Consider the following 21106-nt stretch of genomic DNA (forward strand, 5'->3'; position numbering starts at 1 on the left):
GGGCCCCGCCCCTGCGCGCCGGTCCAGCCAGCTCGCTCCGGCTCGCTCCGGCCCGGGGCCGCCCCCTCCCCGCCCCGCCCCCTCCGGCCGGGGGTGCTCTAGATGCTGTGCGGAGACCCTTTGCACCCCTGCGAACATGGCGCTGCGAGTGGCGCGCAGCGTGCGGGCCGCGATCTGCAGCCTGCGCGCCATCTCTGCGTCCAACGCGCCCTGCCCGCCGCGGCCCTGGGGACTGCGGGCGGGCGCCGTCCGGGCGCTGCGCACCGGCCCCGCTCTGCTGTCGGGTAAGTGCGGGCGGGCACGTGGGGCGAGCCAAGCTGACTCGGGGGAAGGGGCTGGGGCCTCGATCCTTACCTCGGGTCCCCGCCGCTGGTCGCCCGGGTCAAGGGAGGCGACCGCTGCGCACGCTTATTGTTGCTGGGATCCCGTGTTGCGAGGCCGCTACTCCCTGAGTGACTTGGAAGACCCCGCAGTCTTTGTCCTGCGGGTTGGGAGGCGGGGGGAGGGGGCGGGGAGGCCTGGAGAACACGCGCGGCCGCCGTGTCCCGGCTGCTTCCGGCAGGAGCGTCGGCCGCTTGCTGCTGGAGACCCGGGCGAGCGTCGCCGAGCTCCTTGCTGACCTTAGGTTTCTAGCATTTGTGAGCATCGTGGACCCTAAGAGTGAAGACAAATAATAGGCTTTACTTTGCTACACGGATCGTCACTGAATTCTGAAGTAAAAGTAAAGAGCATGTATTGAAATTTAAAGCACTGGGTCTAGATTTTTACCAGCTAAAGCTGGCATAACTTTGGAGACAGCTATTTCCTAAAGCAGTGAGATAAACTCTACTGGACTCCACAGAAGACGTTCTACTAAAGTCTGTATCGAGTCGTGAATGTGTGTTGGGCTGAAACGAGGCCTTACTTACATGGACTTGAAGTAACAGGGAGACCTGCCCGTAAATGTCTTGGCCATCTGTCCTACTTTAGCACACGTTACCGCAGAGGAAAAACCGTTTTACTTCATGCACCAATACCTGAGACACTAACTGCACCTCCGAGAACTCAGGCTTCTTGCTGACAGAGCGCAGGTCTGCGGTGGCTGTTGTCTCATTAAGTTCGTTGTTTTAGAAACCTGTTTGGGACTAGAAAAGTTGATAGGTTTAGTCCAAAGTCAAACATAATGAAGCTTACCTCCTCCCCACCCCACCCACCCATTATAATCTCTCAGCTCTGTTTGTGCCACATTTCAAGGGAAGAGCATTTCTCAGATAAGAACTGAATTTCAAACCTATGTATTTTGGTTATTCATTGTTACACTATCACTAGCTTTTTGCATTTTCCTGTTACCTAGTTAAATATTGCCCAATATATCAATACCCATGATGTGGTTGAACACCTAGGTTTTTAATACTAAAGAGACCGAGTTCCAAATTTTCACTCCACCTCTTAGGAGCTGTGACATCTTGGGTAGTCACTTAACTTCTCTGAGTCTGTTTCCCTAATCAGAAAAATGGAAATGATAATCCCTACCTTACAGATTTGTTGGATGAAATGAAATAATGTAACTGCTGTACATATAGCTTGACGCATAGTAAGTACTTGATAAATGTTACTTCTTATTTAGTGTATAGAATCAAATAAATAGCAGAAAATTGATCAAATGTTAATATATTTTATTTGACTCAGTGATTTTGAAGGGAGGAGAATGCAAACTTCTCATAAATTACTCAACACACCTGATTTTGGGGGGGCCAAAACCCATGTTTTTCAAGACTCAGAAGAAAAGTAATTATTTACCTAATCTCCTGCTCCCTTTTTTCCTGTTGGGCCAAGGGTTAAAGGAGAATTGTACGAATCATCGTCTTTTGCCTAAATTGCATGGCCTAGACAAAGACTTATGGCCTTTGAAGTCAAGTGGACCTAGGTGCATTTAGCTTAGCAATGTTTCTGCCTTTTCCTCTAAACTTGTGGTTGCTCAGTTGCTAAATTGAATGTGAGAGCACTCTTACTCCTGAGATTATCTTTACAGTTAGGTAAGATGGCAAGACCAAAGTCAGGACAGTAATTTCAGAGAAGTCATATGTTTATGGTTGTCCAGTCCTTAACTTTTAAAAGGTATATTAGATTTAAACTGCCAGTTTTAGAGTTGTGACAGAATGTTAGGGAGAATTGAGTCCTGTAGCCAAATAACTATATATTAGATGTTTTGCTGAGCATCCTCTTAAACTTTAAAAAAAAAAATTACTTCACTCCAGCTTTTGAGTGCTTATTATATGCCAAGCACTGTGTTTTTAACTGGGAATACAGATGAGATAAAGCCTGCTCTTGCTTGCTTTGTACTTGATCTACTGCCTGGGGGAAACTGTAGCCTGTTAAGTGCTGTGAGTGTGTGGGGGGAACGGGGTGGTAGAGTGGTGCAGAGTGCTGTGGGAGCAGGTTGGAGGGCCCAGGAACCCAGGCTTGGAGGGCTGCATAAGGCATCTGGCAGGCAGAGCTTCTAAATTGAGATCTAAAAGTCAAGAAAAGGCGGTGGGGAGAATGGGTTGCAGTCAGAACACTAAGTACAAACACGCTTTCTTAGGGAAACACGTTGACCTGAAGCATTTAGTAATTTGAAGTGGAGTGAAGCAAAGCAAGTTACTTTGTGGCAGATTTTGCAACCTCTTCCACTGAGGAGTATGATATTAAAGTTTTTTAATGATTGGGAGGAAAAGAAAGAAATACTCTTTATTTACACTCTGCTGTGTATCAGAGCTGTGTAATCAAGGCAGTTTAATGTTGTTTTAAGTGCAGTTATCTTTTGGGTAAGGGGTAAGAGTGAACCAGCAATGCTTATTGTAAAACAGTATTGAAATTAATGAGCCATTTTCTTATTAACTTCCGATGTAGTATTTTTGGAAAAATACTACTTCACTTCAGAATGTGATATATATTTAAGAAGGTAAGTTTTTTTAAAAAAATGTTTATTTTAAGCAAGTACTTTTGACATTAAATCGTAAGTAATTTTTTTCACATCACTCGAACTTTGGTAGGTCTTTCTTCCAAGAATCCTTGAGTATTTTGGCCAGCCGTGTATTTGAAGAGAAGCAGCTCATAAAGCCAAGGGCTAACCTGTCCAGTGAATGTCGAGCAGAGGCTGCCTTTCTACCAGTTAATGTCTTAGCTCTGAGGTGACTATTGAGTTCTGATCGTATAGTTTGCTTCTTTAAATGATGGTAGCCACTTTCCTCAAGGGCAGACTTGAATTCATTTAAGGTGGAATCAAGAACTTAGTCCAGTTATAATTGTTCCGGGTCAGTTTTATTCCTGTTAAGATGCCACACAGCTCTCCCTAAAGAGGCACATAATTTTTTAGGTTAAATCATTTATGAGCAGTCTTTATGCGCCTCCCAAAACCTCATCACTCTTTTCTTCAGAGGAACAGACTTCCTTTGTATGACAGACCAGTAATAGATAAATATATATTTGAAATGTGCTCCAAAATTTGTGTGTGTGTGTGGTGTGTGTGTGTGATTTAGACTGAGTAATGTGAAGGGCAAATAATCAAATCTCCAAAAGATGCAAAGGTGTTCACATCAAGCCATCTTTGCCTAAATGATACCACTGTTGAGATGTGTCTTCTCACATGATCTGTTTTGTCCTGGGTAGTATACTGTTGAACGGCAATGCCGATAAGTCAAACACAAATACTGGGAAGGTCTTGCCTTTTGACAGCATTGATATGTAAAAAAATGCTTCTTAAGGAGTGATGCCACTGCTTTTCTGAAATATTGGTTTTCTATTTTAGGTCGTAAATTCACAGACAAACATGAATGGGTAACAACAGAAAACGGTGTTGGAACAGTGGGAATCAGCAATTTTGCACAGGTATCAGATTGTCTTGAAATATTTAATTCAGTCTGCTCTTGCCTAAATTGGATTGCTTTACCTTTTAAAAACTGTTTATTCTGCCCCTTAGTATTATTTTGGGCCCTTAGAAGAACATCAGTCATAGATGGAAAAAGTAAAACATAGTTTAGTTAGGGCAGTGTATAGTGTTTTTAGAGATATTGAAAGGTTAACACTTAAAATTAAAAATTAAATTCAAGAGAGAAATGTTTGTTTCATATTGGGGCAGTTAAGGAAAAAAGCAGAGCAAGCAAAAGGGCTGGAGTGTTGACAGTGTTTTGTGGATAACAATGATATACACATGATCTTGGGACTTGAAGAGGGAACACCTAGATTGGCACAGATTACACAAAGATAAACCTTTTATTTAGAGTTTGTCTCTACTAATTCCCTTATTGCCACTGATCCCATATTGAGATACTGTGTAAAAGAAAACTTGAGAAGTCAAATAGCAGCATGCATCACTGATTTTCAACTGGATCTCTGGGTGGGGTGGGGAGAAGGGGCGGGGGATATTAACTGATGGCAGTATACAGTATTCTTCAGAAACGTTGCGATCTCAGGTACTGAGAATCAATGACAACTATATCTTCATTGGCATATCTGTGTATCCACTGGGGCCCAGTACAGAATGCTTTGTGAAATATTGCATAAGTATTGTCCTCCCCTCCTGGAGTTTATGAGGGGGAATCAGCTACATGGAAAATGACATACAAAACATTATGTGATGGATGACTTGAGTAGTACAGGGCATTGTAACCCACTCACCTAATGGAGAGATCACTACTTGTTAGTCAGCAGATGCAGTAGGGGAAATGGCCTCAGTAAAATTGCAGAGGTGGAAAAGCAGAAAGTGTGTTTGTTCTTAGAGGAGCTAGTAATATTTTAGGGGGCATATGGTTTGTGACGGGGTCACTGCCACCTCTGGGAAATCCAGCTAGTGGCCTGTTTTCTTGCAGATCCTGAGGTAAGAATAATTTTGCATTTTTAAAGGGTTATAAGAAAAACCAAAGAATTTGGCCCCTCAAGTGTAAAGTATGTACTGTCTGAATTAAAGGGATTCAGTGTTTGGCTTGTTCCTATTTACTAGGTTTAATTTGATTTCTTAGAGGTTTTGTTTTTGTTTTTGGTGTTTTGTTTTTGTTTTTTAAAGGAAGCTTTGGGAGATGTTGTTTACTGTAGTCTGCCTGAAGTTGGGACAAAATTGAACAAACAAGGTGAGTGTTTTTCTCATCTTGGTATGTCATGATTCATGCCATGAATTTTCTTTATCTTGCATAATAACTTGTTTGTACCCAGGATCATTTAGAGTGCTTTTTCCTCAAGTAACAGAAAACTTAAATAAGAGTAGATCAACCAACAGGGGTTTATTACATCTCATACAAGCAATCTTGGAAATAGGTGGATACAGGATTGACTCAGTGGCTCAGTGAAGATTATCAAGGACACAACCTCTCTGGTACTTTTTCTGCCTCAGCATGTCAGAGGTCACAGAATGGCAGCAGAACCTTCAAGCATCATGTTCTCAATGACAATATCCAAAAGTAGGAAGAGGACAGGCTCTCTTTGTCTCTTTATCGGGAACAAATATCTCAACCAGAAATCTCTCAGATCACCTTTTCTTTTATCAATTTAGCCAAGTCTGGGTCGCATTGCCATGCCTAACTGTAAGGAATGATGGTGAGGAGAATAATGAGCATTTTCAGACCTTACAATGGAAGGCAGGAAGTAGAGGGAAACGGCTCTTAGCACCCTCCCTGCCACACGTTGATACAGTATAATACAGCTGAAGTCTCTGAAGTTTAAAAAATACAATCTGTCTTTCTTTGGAGGCAGTAAAGAATATCAGGATAGAACATGGGTTTATGAGTCAGAATCTGGTTTTAAATCCTGGCCTCTCAACATATCAGCTGTGTGATTTGGGAGAGATTACTTAATGAGGTCTCATCTGTAAGTTGGGATAATACTTACCTCATAGAGTAGTTGTAAGGATTAAATGAAATTAGCATAATGTCCAGCATAAGATTAGTGCTTGATAAACGTCAGTCAGTGGAACCACGTATATTATTATTCATGGGTTCCTTGACATATATAAGATAGCCCTACAGAATTTAAGTATCTGTTTTCTTTAATCATGTTTTATTTACTGTGTATGCACTGCTGTTCTCAAGCAGATCAGAAATTTCTGAACATCTCTTTATAGCAGGTGAGGAGCAGGAACCTACTTTTTGTGCTTCTATTATAGAAAAAATTCTGTTAATCTAAATATGTTGAGTAATACCCTTAAACTAATGAATGCTTTCTTTAAACTTTCTGCTAAAGGTGTTTTTTAAAGTGATATAAAATTTACATACAGTGAAAATGCATGGATCTTAACTGGATAAGCCAAAGAGTTTTGACAACTGTGTAAACCTTGCCAATCAAAACTCTTCTCAATATACAACCACTTCTCTGATTTCTGTCACCATAGATTAGTTTTGCCTATTCTTTAACTTCATTTAAAAGGAATCAGACAATATGTATTATGTCTGGCTTCATTTGTCTAATGTCATAATTTTGAGATTCATTCATATTGAGTGATCAGTATTTTGCTTTTTTATGCTGCTAAGTCCCATCGTGTTTGCCAAAGAGGTTATACCATTTTACACTCTCACCAACAGTATGAGAGAGTTCCAGGTGCTGCATATTTCATTGTGGTTTTAACTTGCATTTCCCTAGGACAGATTATTGTTCACCTTTCCATGTGCTTTTTGCCACTCACATCTTTTTTTGTGAAGTCTCTAGTCTTTTACTTGGGTTATCTTTTTACCATTGATTTTAGGCATCATTTTAAATTCTAGATACAAATCCTTTTTCAGAAATGTATTTTATGAATATTTTGTCATATTTATGTATGGAACATTGTCTTCTCTAAGAAATCTTTGTCCATCTTAATAGTTCCCAGACTATATACCCCAGTGCCATGAGGTGCTGTGGGGTATTTTTAATTTTTAACATCTGTTGGACACAGCACAAACAAATAAACAATGGAGGTAACAATTTCAATGTTGGATTTTACTATATTAGTTTGGGTAATGTGTCTTTGAAGCAAGTACTGCACAATTGGCATGGAACATCAGGTACGGCAATGATTAATGTGACCTGATTCCCTGATGGAGAACTTAATACAGTATGCAACAGACACATAATTTATATCTGTAAATTGTAATTAAAAATGAAATTTCTTCTTTGTTCAATTTATGTGTGTTAATTTTTTCAAACTGCTACTCGGTTGTTAGGATATAAAAACTTACTAAGTAGTTTGGACCTGACCTCTTAATAAATTGAAGTGTTAGGTATTTGTTTTGGTCTAGAGATTACCACAAAACCTTACTGAGACACTAAGGGCATTGTGAACTGAGAAAGTGAGCAACTCTGGCCCATACCAAGGTTCGCAGAGATACAGTATTTCATCATTAGGTATGATATTTAGCTGTGGAGTTTTTCATAGATGCCCATTATCAGATGAAGCAGTTCCTTTCTATATCTAGTTTGCCGAGAATTATCATTTGTGGATGTTGAATTTTTGTCAGAGTCATTTTCTCCATCTGTTGACATGATCGAAGGGTTTGTCTTGTTAATGTGATGAATGGTGATTCACTTTTGAATGTTTAACCAACCTTGCATTCCTGGTAGTCATGATACAAAAATTAAAAATTTTCTCTAAAAAACATACTGCTGGATTTGATTTGCTAATTTGTACATTATGTTCATGAGAGATACTGGTCATTTCTTATAATGGCTTTGTCAAATTTTGGAATCTGTTATATTGACCTCATAGAATAAGTTTAGAAATATTCCCACCTCTTTTCTTTTTCTGAAAGAATGTGCAAGATTAGTGTTGTTTCTTCTTTAATTGTTTGATAGAATTAACTGGTGGAATATGAGCCAGATTTCTTTGTAGGAAGGTTTTTGATACAAATTTCTTTCATATATATTCAGATTTTCTATATTATCTTACATTGGTTTTGAGAAATTTTTCCATTTCATGTTGTTATATTCAGCATAAAGATGCTCATATTTTTCATTTATTATCCTTTTATACCCATATGATCTGTAGTAAGGACTCCTTTTTCATTCCTTCATATTGGTGGTAATTTTCTCAATCAGTCTGCTAGCTCTTTATCAAATTTATCAATCTTTTGAAAGAACCAAATTTCTACTATGTTAAATTTTCTCTTATTTTCCATTTCATTTGTTCTTTCATATCTTTATTTTCTTCCTCCAACTTAGATTTAATTTGTTTTTTCTAGCTTCTGGAAACTTGTGGTTTTGTTGGTTTTCAGGGTTTTTTACTGGACTTTTTTTATCCATACTGTAAAATGCTGTCTCCCTTGTGGTGAGTGGCAGCTAAAATCTTAGTCTGATTCTTCTAGCCTTATCTAGGACACTTGGAGTCTGCCCCGTGCACATATGATTCAGGGATCATTCAGAGACCTGGACAGAATTTATAGACAGAATTTGGGGCTCTCCTTTTCATCTCTGTCCTTACTGAGATTTCCCAGCTCACTGTCCAGTAGCTATGGTGGCCCCAAACTCTTGTCTCCTAGTCCTTTAAACCAGTAAGACTGAGATTTTCTTTCAGAATTTTGGCTGCTCCACCTGGCACAGATCAGTGTCCTTTCTTCAAGGCTAAAAGTCATTTTAAAAAAATCACCAGTGTCATCCCTTCTTTCAAATGGTGCCTCCTTTCCATAAACTGACTGCTTTTGTTCATTTTCTAGTGTCTTTAGAAGCCAGGTCATTGATTTTAAGATGTTCTTTTTAAATAACGCCTAAAGATATTATCTCCTTCTAAGCACTGTTTTAGCTCTGCCCCCACAAACTTTGGTGTGTTGTATTCATCACATTCAGTTCAGATCACTTGATCTTGTCCTGTAGGTGAGCAGGGCTCTGTTAATTTTTCGTCTTTTTTTTTCTTTTCAAACTCTTCTTCAGATTGGTTAATTTCAGATGATCTTCATGTTCACTGACCCTTCTGCACAGTATCCAGTCTACTGTTAATGCCATCTGGTGAATGTTTTATTTTAGATATTATGCTTTCCAGTTCTAGAATGTCCATTTTAAAAATTATAATTTCTTTGCAAGTATTTCCCCATATATTCACTCACTAGTTTTTTGTTTTTGTTTTTTGTTTTTGGTCTTTGAACATACTTACAGTAGCTATTTTAAGGTTCTCTGCTAATTCCAACATGTGGGTCTGTGGATCATTTTGAGATCTTTATACTGACTACTTTTTCTCTAAACTATGGCTCCCTTCTTTCTAGAACTTCATCCCTCAATTTCCAGCCACCTTGGGGGCCCACACTCCATCCTCTGAACCCTTTAGCAAATCAGACAGACTGTGGTTTTCTACTTCTGTTCTAGTTACACTGTGCTCTTTGGATGGGGCCATGTTGTCAGGCTACAGACTGTATAAATGAAGATTTTGCATGACAAAACCTATGGTTTTATTTTCATTAAAGATATTTAGGACTTTCTATCATTACTGTATTAGAGGTGATCACTTCTCCATATTTTGTATATTGGGGTCACTAACTTGACATTTAATATTTTCTTTAATTTTCTCAATATAGAGGAATTTGGTGCTTTGGAAAGTGTGAAAGCTGCTAGTGAACTCTATTCTCCTCTATCAGGAGAAGTAACTGAAATTAATGAAGCTCTAGCAGAAAATCCAGGACTTGTCAACAAATCTTGTTATGAAGATGGTAAGTTGTTGCTAGAAACTTTTTTAAGGATTGTTTGCTGCAGTTAACATTTAATCTAGAATTTAAAGCAATCTTTAGCTGATTGTGACTTCTTTTTGCACTTCTTGGTACTAAATAGAGATATTCTGCTTTAAAAAGGGAAAACAGTTTAGCTGAATATATAAGGTTATGTTTAAAATCTCTGTCAATAAAAGCATTGCCTTATTTTATAGGGTCCTTAGTATCATAGTTGTAGACTCATTGTAAACACTTCAAAGTATTTACCTCTTCAGTCATAAAGTATCTAATCACATTGTGTGATGTAGGTGGTAATAGAATAACATTTATTACATTAATTTTCAGTTTTCTCACATTTTCATCTTCATAATAATGTAGTAAGGTAAGCTAGCAGCAATTTTTTCCATTTTGTAGATGAATTGAGGCCCCAAAGGATTTCTCTGCTAAGGTCACACAGCCAACAAGATGCAAAATTAGCATTAGGTTGTAGTTCTCTGTTTCCTATCACCTACTTCTTCTCTCTATTAAAGCTTCCTAATGCCATTAATCTAAGTAGTTACACTGTTGGTGTTCCTCTTGTTAAAGATATACCTGGCCTTGTGTATTTGGATCTGTACGTAAAGTTGTTGATGCTTATTACAACCTAGAAGTTCTTAATCCATTATGGTAGAATTTCTTCTGGTTCTTTTCAGTTATGATATGTAAGGAGTATTAATTTAATTCTTAAGGCTAAAATTTAAAGCTCTTTGAACAAATAATGAGTGATTTATGTAAAGAATACTAGGTTAATTTTGAGGCACTCAAAATTTACATTTTGAATGAATTTGACTTTTTCTTTAAAAAGGTTATTTGGAATATAAGATACTTTTTTTTGGTTGCAGGTTGGCTGATCAAGATGACACTCAGTAACCCTTCAGAACTAGATGAACTAATGAGTGAAGAAGCATATGAGAAATACATAAAATCTATTGAGGAGTGAAAATGGAACCCCTAAATAAACTAGTTTGAAACAACTTAATCTAGCATAGTTGTCTTAAATTAGTGGTGGATAGATTTTTAAAAAGCAACTTTTAGCAAAAGAAACTACTTGAAACAATGTTGCCTGAAGAAAATACCCCTTAACTTCCTAGTGATTTCAGATAAACACTATGCATCTTTTTCACAACACCCTGTGATTTTTAGGCTAGTCTCCAGTTATAATACTCAGAATTCCTGAAATTATCTGTGGTAAAACTAGTTATAAAAATTATGTAATTCAAGGATAACATTGTATCTTAACCTTATATAATATTGTAACTTGCTTACAGCCATCCCTGGATTTGGGTCAAAATACTCAATGAACTTGCCACTGGAAATAAATGACAGTGGAGAAAAGTTTGTTAGTTGTATAGTGTCCAGTGAAGAACATTACTATCTTAATTTTGCAATATACTGTGTTTGCTGGTGCTATTTTTATACAGTGAAGCAACAGCCTTGCAGGAAAATAAGAAACAGTTTAATAATAAAATATTCAACTTCTTAATTAATCGTGTTTTTTGTTTTGCCGTTAATATTTCATTTAGTGACTCCGCTAGTGTTTGTAAAGATGCTAATTTTAACTTACGGAAAGTTATTTTTTAAAAAGGAATTTTAAGCCCTAGCGATGAAAGGTTCCAAGAAAATGTTTCCTTTTTGTCACAAATCTTGCTTTTCTTAAGCAAAGATCTAATTGCCTGATAGCATCAAGTACTATTTTTTGGTTATCTTTAACATAAAAGAAATTGACTTTGTTTTTCTATCATGCCAATTAGAAGAGAGGAGTAAAAACAAGGAAAGGTGAAATTTTGATCAGCATAGCACATGACATCCTTAAGAAAGCTAAACCACATTCACGTAAGGTTTCTACTTAAGTAATGGGGACAGAAGTGGACACAGTGGCCAACATAGCATACTTTCTAATTAAGCCAATGGTAGTACTGTAGTATGCTGATATTTGGGGCAGGGGATAGAACATACATAAGTATACACACACACACACATATATATACTTATACACACACACAGCAAGAACAAACTTCTACCATTTTCCCAGTTACTAGAGGAAAAGGGAAGTATGTAGACACTACTATCTTCTGGTAAATAAAGAGCAAATAACATAGAGTACGTAGGTAGGTAAATAACATACAAGTCTTTCCTGTTCCTCTGCAGAAAGAATGCATTCTTTCCAGGACTGTGCCAATGGCCATATCACTGCTGAGCCGTGTCTATTATTAATCAGTTTAATTAATTTGTCTGCTTTGGAAATAGGGATGAGTAATAATTGCTCATTTAAATCTAAATAAATCTTGTTTTAAAGGTACTCTCATATATTACCTTCTTTCATCTTTACCACAATAGCCAGAGCTAGGTAGGGCATATAAGGTGATGGAGAGGATAAGAGGATATGGTTAGGATTTTCACATTTCCTGGCTCACTCTTCATCAGTTCCTTAGAAAATGTAAGTTACTATGATAATACTTAAGGGAATTCCCTGTCCGTCCGGTTAGGCGCTTTCATTGCCAGGGCCCAGGTTCAATCCCTAGTCAGGGAACTAATATCCCACAAGACGCGTTAACGTGGCCAAAAATATATTTAAATGGGAATTTGGCAGGCGGGGGGAGGATCAAAGAACAAAACTTTATGACAACTTGCTCTTTTTCACTGTTTAGAATACAGAGCCAATTCAACCTTCGTTTCTATTTTAGTGCTGCTGAAAATAATAGGTGTTGAATGGCCCTCCAAATGGACTAAATCAACAGAGAATTCAATTTCTCAGACCTCATATTCCTTTGAATGGTTTTGGTCTTAACAGAGGAGCTTAATATAGGTTTTGAATAATGCTATCTAATAACTTAAAATTCAAGAAATGGAACAGGTAACCCTGGAAGTGTTTAAAAAAACACTAAGTTTTAAGTTTTAATAAAGAAACCACTAGAGGGCTCTCTGTACAGGCATGCTAGTATGAAAATGAGACTGGTATTTCAGATCAACTCTCAAGCAAATCAATTTCTGAATTTTTCTGAATTTCTGCAACTTTTCTGGGGCTGCTAAAATGTCAGAGTACCACCCACCTTCAGTTTTTAAAATTACGCTAACTATAACTGTGCCTTCATTACTTCTCAACAATCACTGTATTATTTCAGACCTAATCATCTTTCTCAGTGATTAAATTCTTTCTTCTCAGCAACATGGCTTTACTATTAACTATCCCATCAGTCTTTTTTTTTTTTTTTTTTCCCTTTTAAATACACTTTTTTAGAGAGTAGATTTAGGTTCAAAATTGAGCGGAAAGTAGTTTCTGTATACCTCCTGCCCCCATCTTGGTGTTTTTAAAACACCCCTTTGCCAACTCTGAGATCTTTTTCTACTAGAGCTTTTGTATCTTGATTCCATCTCTACTTTGGCTTTTTATAAACATGACTAGCCAAACACTCGTCCCTTTAAGTTTCTGCTCAGTCATGTTATCAGGCTTTTTTTTTTTTAACATCTTTATTGGAGTATAATTGCTTTACAATGGTGTGTTAGTTTCTGCTGTATAACAAAGTGAATCAGCTGTATGTATACATATATTCCCACATCCCCTCCCTCTTGTGTCTCCCTCCCACCCTCCCTATCCCACCCCTCTAGGTGGTCACAAAGCACCGAGCTGATCTCCCTGTGCTATGCGGCTGCTTCCCACTAGCTAGCTATTTTCCATTTGGTAGTGTATATATGTCTGTGCCACTCTCTCACTCCGTCCCAGCTTACCCCTGCTATCAGGCTTTTTACCTGCTAAGCTTCAACAGTGATTAGAAGCCCGTTTAAAACGGGTATGCAGGCAAAATTAGTGGGAAGCAAATCATTTGCCAGATCTTCCACTTCCACATGTACTTGGGAGAATGTGCTTTCAGTCAAGAAGTTTACCAGTTATTTAGTAAATCTTAGTGAAGACTTTTGGTATACTTCCCAGAAACTGAGAACACAGCTTTAATGACTTGGCTAACAAATCCTGCTAGTCAGGTGGTTTCAAATTTTCTATTTTCAACAGAACTGAAGGAGGTTCTTCCTAACCAAACTGTCAGGTGATAATTTAAAAAATTTTTGTTGCTTACTAGGTGATTTCTGGTGTGGAAAGGAGTTTAAAAAGTTAAGAGACACTGCAATGATAAAACCCCTTCATGGGCATCTTCCTATGAACAAGGTATCTCACTCAGCTTACATCTATGAAAAAAACCATAAAATTGGGACTGAATCTGTCTCATTCTAGCAATATGTAATATTTACCCATAGATACATGAATTGGCATGAGGGGAGGGACAGCCCCATCTCTTTCATTCTATACACTTTCAGTAACATTCTTTTGTTTACTATTTATGAACGCATGGAATATATTCCTTTATTTGCCAAGTGAGTAGAAATAAAGGTAATTCTAAATCTGGAAACAAATGTAGACTTACAGTATTATGAAAAATTTTTAAATTTCATTTTCAAATTATATTTTTGTGTTGCACAGAAACATGATAGATGACTCAAAAGTTTTTGATCATATATATATGTTAGAATGAAATTCTGTGGAGAAAGTAGAATAGAAATATAATTATGAATTTAGAGAGAAAAAAAGAAAATTTTCAATTTTTTAGTTTATGCATGTATTTTTAAATAGATGTTTATGGGTATCAAATTGCTATTAAAGTTAGATTTCCTTCAGTACTTTTAAGAGTGATGTGCACTTTAAAATGCCAACATTTATGATCATCTAGATGGTACATCCTTTAAAGTTTGTGATTGGGAATTTCCTGGTGGCCCAGTGGTTAGGATTCTGGGCTTTCACTGCTGGGGCCCAGGTTCAATCCCTGGTCAGGGAACTGAGATCCCACAAGCCACATGGCACAGCCAAAAAAAAATCATGATAGAAAATTTTGTGTTTTAACACACAAAAAAAGTGGAATGAGGTATGCAGTTTATGTACAATTCTTTTTAGAAGTATGCAGGCATACTGTTAATTCCAGGTTGTGAAATACAAACAATCCCAAAGTGTGTATTTTTAGGTAAAGAATACCTTAAAAAGTAGTCATATTCTAGAAAAGTACTTCATTCTAACGTCTTAGAATAATGTAATCTATACATCATAAAAAAATGGTCTTTCCATAGTATTGATAGGCTTTCTAATTAATACTGTACCTTCTGTAAAAAAACAGTAATACATATCTATCTTTCCAAATGGCTTTTTTTTTTTTTTTAGATTTTTTTTACGGGGACCCTTTTTAAAGTCTTCATTGAATTTGTTACAATATTGCTTCTGTTTTATGTTTTGGTTTTTTGGCCTGGAGGCAGGTGGGATCTTAGCTCCCCAACCAGGTATCGAACCCACACCCCCTACATTGGAAGGCAAAGTCTTAAACATTGGAACGCCAGGGAAGTCCCTCCAAATGGCTTTTAATCACAGGGGTATAAAAGGCTTACGATATTTTTCTCCAGCAGAAATATTCACACTTTTAAAACCAGAAAGCACAAGGGCTTTGGAACCAGACCTGAGCTGGGTTCTACTACGAATGCCTGACTCCGGGCACAGGTTCCCACCCCTGGCTGCACCTTGGGATGCTCGAAAATACCAGCACCAAAGCTGGGAGGGGAGGAGGGGGTGACATTTCACTGTCTTCAACGAGTTCCTCAGCTGATTTAGCAACGTGGGGCTACTTTTCTACATTTGTATAAAAGATGCCAATGCCCACTTCACAGGCTGCGCTGCTACACGACAGGGGATGGCGCCTTAAAGACCTACTGGCCTGCACCACCCTGGCACAGTCCTTATGGGGGAGGGGCGATTGGGGGACAGTGGGCAAAGTCTGGGGACATTTTCGGTCGCCTGGCATCTAAGGGGTAGAGGCCAGGGACGCTGCTAGCCACCCCCCATCACAGAACCATCCGCGCCAAGAGCAGCAATGCGGAGGGAGAGGTCCTGGGTCTCTGAGGGGAAGCTGGTCCCAAAGCCCTCACTTTCTAACTCCAGGGTCCGACGGGCACCCAACCCCTCGGTGGGTTTCCCTGACCGGCACTTAAGGCTACACGATACCTCGCGAGGCGGCCTCCCGCGCTCTCAGCGGCGGTGAGCTCCTCACGCGCGGGTGTAAGATTCACTGCCGCGCACAGCCTGCCGGGCGCACGCGCCCGCCGCGGTCAGTCGGCGTCGCTTCCCGCGCTCAGCTTTGTTGCGCGTGGCGCGTATACGTCACTTCCACTGCGAATCCCCCGCAGGCCCGCCTACCGCCCCGCCCCCAGCGCGTCCGTAACCCAGGGCAACTGTCGCTGTCGCCCGCCGGCGGGGACTAAGCTGCCCGGGGGCCTTGGACCCCGCTGGCCCCCACATGAGGGTGTGAGCGGCGGCGGCCGCTTCCCCGCCTCCGGGGCAAGTCCCCAGACCACTCCACGGGCGGCAGAGCGAGACCCCCTGCCCAGTTCGGAAGGAAGCTGCCTTCTGAGGCGGGGAGGCAAAAAGGAGAGGTAGGGCGGGCCGGGCTGCAAGAGGAGTGGGCAGGGCCCGGGGAGGAGGGCACGGAACGTGCGGGGCAGTGGGAGGAGCCATTGAAAGGGCGGAGCCCTGTGAGGGAGGAGCCAATTGAGGAAGGGGCGGGGCTTGTGGGGCAAGCAGGGGCGCCTTGCTGGAGGGCATAGCTATCGAAAGAAGGGGATTGGGAAATTGGGATTGACATATATACACTAATATGTATAAAGTAGATAACTAATAATAACCTGCTGTATAAAAAATAAAATAAAATTCAAAAATTCAAAAAAAATGGAGGGGAGCACCTTTTGCGGCAAGGTAGGAACTGCTGGAGGAAGGGGAGGAGCTAGATGAGGAAGAAAGAAGGATCGTGGAAGAAGGGGAGGGGCCTGTGGGGGAGTGGGAGGGCTGCTAGAGGAAAGAGAGGAGCCAGGTGTCAACTGCCTGGGCTTCAGGAGCCACAGGTAGAGTGAGTGTGTGTTTCAAGACTTGAACTTTCCTGTACATTGTATGCTGTGTGAGAGCTGGGAAGACGGGCGTTGCTTTACCATTTTACTACCAGTGCTAGGCATCTAATAGGCACTTAGTGAGTAATGAATGTGACTGGAAAAAGCAGAAGAGTTGGAGGCTGGGATTGGAGTAGAAATGTTCCGATAGGGAGCGATGGTTGTAGAAACTGCTGTCCTAGGAATCATTCTGTGAATAATCAAAGCTGCTGTGCTCTGTAGGTGTATAAGAAGCATAAAGCACAGATAATGAACATGGGGAGATAAAATTTATACTCTTGAAAATGTGAACAAATTGTTCGAATGGGGTGGCGCAACCTTTGAGGCGAAGTTTCAACTGCCAAGTTGTGTTCCCAGACGGTAAGTTAGGTCGGGGTCCCAGGGTCATTTTCCTTTAGAAGCTATATTGCCAGTGATCAGCATGCCCAGGCCAATCTTCGAGACCTATTTAACCAGTTCATATGCATAAAACTTAGCTCTGCAGTAAGAAACTTAACTTCCATCATGGCTAAGAGTGTTTGTATTCTTTGATTTTCTTCATTCAACACATGTTGATAAGGATCCACAGGAATATCCATTCAGAATTCCAAGTGAGGCTGCCAGAAACCCGACTTTCCCTGGCTGGAATTCTGACATAGATTCAAGATTCTTTGAAACCTGAAACTTCTAGGAAAGTGGGGGTAGGTGTGTGGGCATGGCGTAGAGCCAGGGAGGGGGTAAGGAGTTTTGAGGTCATCACAGCCTGCTTTTGACAGAAACAACCTGCTTTTGACTTCAGCACTCTGGGCTTTTCACCTCTTCTGGCCCATTAACATTCCCTTCATCATTAATTGATTAAGAACATGTCAACTAGGTATAGGAATAGAGGGTAAGGCATTTGTAGTCTGACTGCATGGACAGGTGATAGCGAATATGTGGCAAAGATGATGGCGAAAAGAAAGAGAGAAGAGTGTCGGCACTCTTCAAAGACAGTAAGGTGCCTCAAATTCCTCTCGTGCTTTCAATCTCTGACTTCTCCTGCTGCTCCTGAGGCTAGCCAGAGAAAACTCTCTGATTTTAAAGGGCTCGTATCATTAGATTAGGCCCACCCCGATACACCAAGATAATTTCCCTATCTTCGGGTCAACTGATTAGCAACCATAATTACATCTATCAAGTCCCCTTTGCCACGTAATATACCTTATTCATGGATGTTATAGCGTGTCATATTCATAGTCCCAGGGATTAGGATGGGAAACCTTGTGGAGGGAGGATTGGCAGAATTTAATTTACTACATTATCTTTCAGGAATATTGTAGAAAAGCTACTGCAAGAGGTTTTTTATTTTCCCAGTTTCTCTCCGTGAACATAAATCACACTTATACACTATTAGTTCTACCTCTAATCAGAATTTTATCTTTGAATTGATTCAGGTACACTCTTGGTCTTCCAAAGAATGGAGCTTGTATTCTGATACTTTCAATCTGTAATATTCATCTTTTACTCTGACTTTATGATACGTACCAGCCTGGCTTTGCACGGTAGAATACCTATAGAAATCTGTTCCTTTCTATAGTGCTGAAATAACGCTTTTGGGGGGTATTTTATCACAGAAAAACTACATTTATTTTTCTTTCATACCTGAAGCTAGTTCTTGTTTTCTATCATTATGTAGCTTTATATACAATAGTGATAACTTACAGGATTAAATAGCACTCTAGTCCCTTTAATATGTAACTCTTCATCCAGTTATTTTAAAAACTATGCTATAGCTAGTTTCTTCTTTTGCTTCAGGTGTAATAGTTAAATGAATCAGCGCTAGAATCAGAAAGGTCTGGCCTTGGAATTTCAGTTGACACTAACAATCTCAGTGACTGTGTTCATCAGTAGAGGTCAGGCTCTGCTGCAGTAACAGACAGATCCTAAAATCTCAATGGCTTGACTCATTAAGTGTGTTATCATTCATGCATAGTCTGATGAGTGCTTATGGGGGTTCTCCCCAAATCTGTGACTCGGGATCCAGGCTTCCTTCATTTTGTGATGCTACCAACTCAACATGTGACTTCCAAGGTCATAGTGGGAGGAGAAGAGAGAACTGAAGGGGCACTTTACCTCTTAACTGTCTCATCCAGGAAGTGATATAATCAGTTCCACTCGTTCTGCTGGCTAGACTAGTCACAGGGCTCTAACACAACTGTAAGAGGGGCTGCAATGTAGGGAAAGACAATGGCTCTTTTGGGAGAACTAACTTTCTCTCAGTGACCACGGAAATTTTCCCAACTTTCCCGTATGTTTTCTCATTAATAAAATTATACTAATAATCAGTAAATATGAGTTACTCTCTTTCAGAGGTTCAGTATAGGTACCAGATATAAATATATGTTGACTTTTATTTTTATTTAGCTGAGTTGAAACCAGTGTTTCTTGTATGTCATCTTTGTCTCGGAATTGTTCATTTTCAATATAATGATTTCCATTCCCCTCCAGCCATTATATTTTCTTTTCTGGCATTCTTCCAACCTTGATCACAGACAGCTGGTGGCTTGTATTGATTAGTAATAACGTGCACATTTGACTGAGTCATTTTGAGCTGTCCCTTCCCACCTAGAGTGGAGTTGAAGCATTCTGAATAGACTGTGATCTCTAATAAAGAACAATAAAGGCAGGGACCAGGTATGGATGTCCCTTGCACCCTTCTCAATGTGGCTAGACAGAGAGTCTCATACCGCCAGAACCATCATACTGCTGCTTTCTGATTGGCATTGGATTCCCAGGAACAAGAATTTCCACACAATATCATGAAGAAAAGCATGCATGGACTTTAGAGTCAGAAAAACATGTCTGCAGATTCTTTGATCCTTCTCTCATGGAGAAGTGGAGTGTGGGTGTCCCCTCCCGTTGTGTGTGGGATGACCTCAGTGGCTGGTCAACCAGCTGAGTCCAGCAAAAGTGAAACGATGTGACTTATAAGGCTAGGTCGTAAAAGGCAATTCAGCTTCTGCCTATTCTAATATTGTAATGATATCAAACACTTGGCAAGCGTTAGTTGTCCTTCCTTTCCTCAAACTTATCTTTCTTCAACTAGTTTCCTGAGAAATAAGACTGACTCTGCAATGCTATGGTAGAAATTGTTCACAGCCCAGCATCTTTACATTTTGGTAATATATACCGTATTATGAGTACCCTCTTTGAGGCAGGACAGAAAACTCAAGACCCCTGTACTACCTTGTAGCAAGGATTCTGGCATGTGACCTAGGTTCCACCAATTAGATGCACCCTCACAATACATGCATTGAGAAGTGAATAACAGGAAGAAGTGGTCGTTTGCAAAGGGGTGAAAGAAAATTGTCGTGATGGTGGCAGAGGCATTTGATGCTTTGGGGCTGGGGCGGCAGAGCTTTGGAATCCAGTCCCAAGTGTCCTATTTCTGAAAGCTGAGTCTGTTACATATTTTGAACAAATAGTTCCAGGAACAAATTTTTCCTGACTTTATAGCTTCAAAGTCTGGCTTTCTGACCCACTCTTCCCCTGAAGATTTTGTAGGCTACCTAATAACTTCTGATAATTTTGTTATTAAAAACCAATGAGGAATATATAAAATAGATAAACAACAAGAACCTACTTTATGGCACAGGGAACTATATTCAATGTCTTGTAATAACCTATAATGGAAAAGAATCTGAAAAGGAATATATATATAAAATCACTTTGCTGTAAACCTGAAAGTAACACAGCATTTTAAATCAATTATACTTCAATAAAAAGTTGTTTGTTTTGAAAAAAAAAAAACCTTGTGGTTACAATCAAGAGACAAATTAGGAGTATGAGATTAAAAAAAAAAAACAAAAAATCAATGAGGATTCTGTCATTTACAACAAAGGGCCCAACTAATAAAAATGTACACTTCCAATTTGAGCCTCAGATCCAATGATTAACATAACACTTATATAAGAATAATGTCTCATAGTTATACATAGTTTATAAAGAGCTCTCATGAGTTATTTTTTAATGTAAATTTTCATCTCTAATGCCAAACTCTTTTCCAAAGTATACCCATTTACTCTCCTACCATCGACATTTTACACTTTATCAACAGGCTTTTTTTAACCTTTACCAAAATTTTCGTTACGTTTTGCTATCTCAACTGACTTTTTGTGTAAAGTTCTATGAATTTTAACATATATATAGACACCAATCTGTCTACAATTGCTATAGTTCTGTCTTTTTGAGAATGTCATATAGAGTATACACTCCTGTATACTGTAGAGCATGCAGTACAATTTTCTGAAAAAGACTGGCTTCACTCAGCATAATGCCTTTGAGATTCATCCATGTCATTATATAGAGAGAGAGTTTGTTTCTTCTTATTGCTGAGTAGTGGTCCATTGTATGTGTATACCAGTTTGTTTACCTGTTCACCTATTGAAGGATATTTGGGGTGTTTCCAGTTTGAGGCGATTATGAACAGAGTTGCTATAAATACTCATGTACAGATTTTGTGTGAATAT

General features: G+C 39.4%; 2 protein-coding genes across 4 annotated transcripts in view; both read left to right on the plus strand.

Moving 5' to 3' along the window:
• Positions 1 to 11128, plus strand: GCSH (glycine cleavage system protein H). Of its 2 annotated transcripts, none has more exons than XM_061174549.1 (5): positions 1 to 284; positions 3770 to 3849; positions 5024 to 5087; positions 9486 to 9617; positions 10496 to 11128. In XM_061174549.1, the coding sequence occupies exons 1-5, from the start codon at positions 137 to 139 to the stop codon at positions 10591 to 10593; spliced, it is 522 nt and encodes a 173-aa protein (XP_061030532.1). In that variant the 5' UTR covers positions 1 to 136; the 3' UTR covers positions 10594 to 11128. The 2 variants fall into 2 exon arrangements, with proteins under 2 accessions (XP_061030532.1, XP_061030531.1); XM_061174548.1 differs by having other exon boundaries at positions 9546 to 9617.
• A 4811-nt stretch (positions 11129 to 15939) lies between these two features.
• The window catches only part of C18H16orf46 (chromosome 18 C16orf46 homolog), a 30607-nt gene continuing 25440 nt past the window's right edge, over positions 15940 to 21106 (plus strand). For both annotated transcript variants that reach the window (XM_061172809.1, XM_061172810.1), the window contains exon 1: positions 15940 to 16112. The gene's annotated coding sequence lies outside the window, so the exon portion shown is untranslated. The remainder of the gene's footprint in view (positions 16113 to 21106) is intronic.

Source organism: Eubalaena glacialis, chromosome 18 (genome assembly GCF_028564815.1).
Source record: "Eubalaena glacialis isolate mEubGla1 chromosome 18, mEubGla1.1.hap2.+ XY, whole genome shotgun sequence".
Taxonomy (NCBI): Eukaryota; Metazoa; Chordata; class Mammalia; order Artiodactyla; family Balaenidae; genus Eubalaena; species Eubalaena glacialis.

Coding starts and splice junctions, on each gene's coding strand:
- GCSH (XM_061174549.1), top strand. CDS start 137: ATGGCGCTGCGAGTGGCGCGCAGCGTGCGGGCCGCGATCTGCAGCCTG. Junction 285..3,769: donor CGGCCCCGCTCTGCTGTCGG/GTAAGTGCGGGC, acceptor TTTCTATTTTAG/GTCGTAAATTCACAGACAAA. Junction 5,088..9,485: donor GACAAAATTGAACAAACAAG/GTGAGTGTTTTT, acceptor TTCTCAATATAG/AGGAATTTGGTGCTTTGGAA.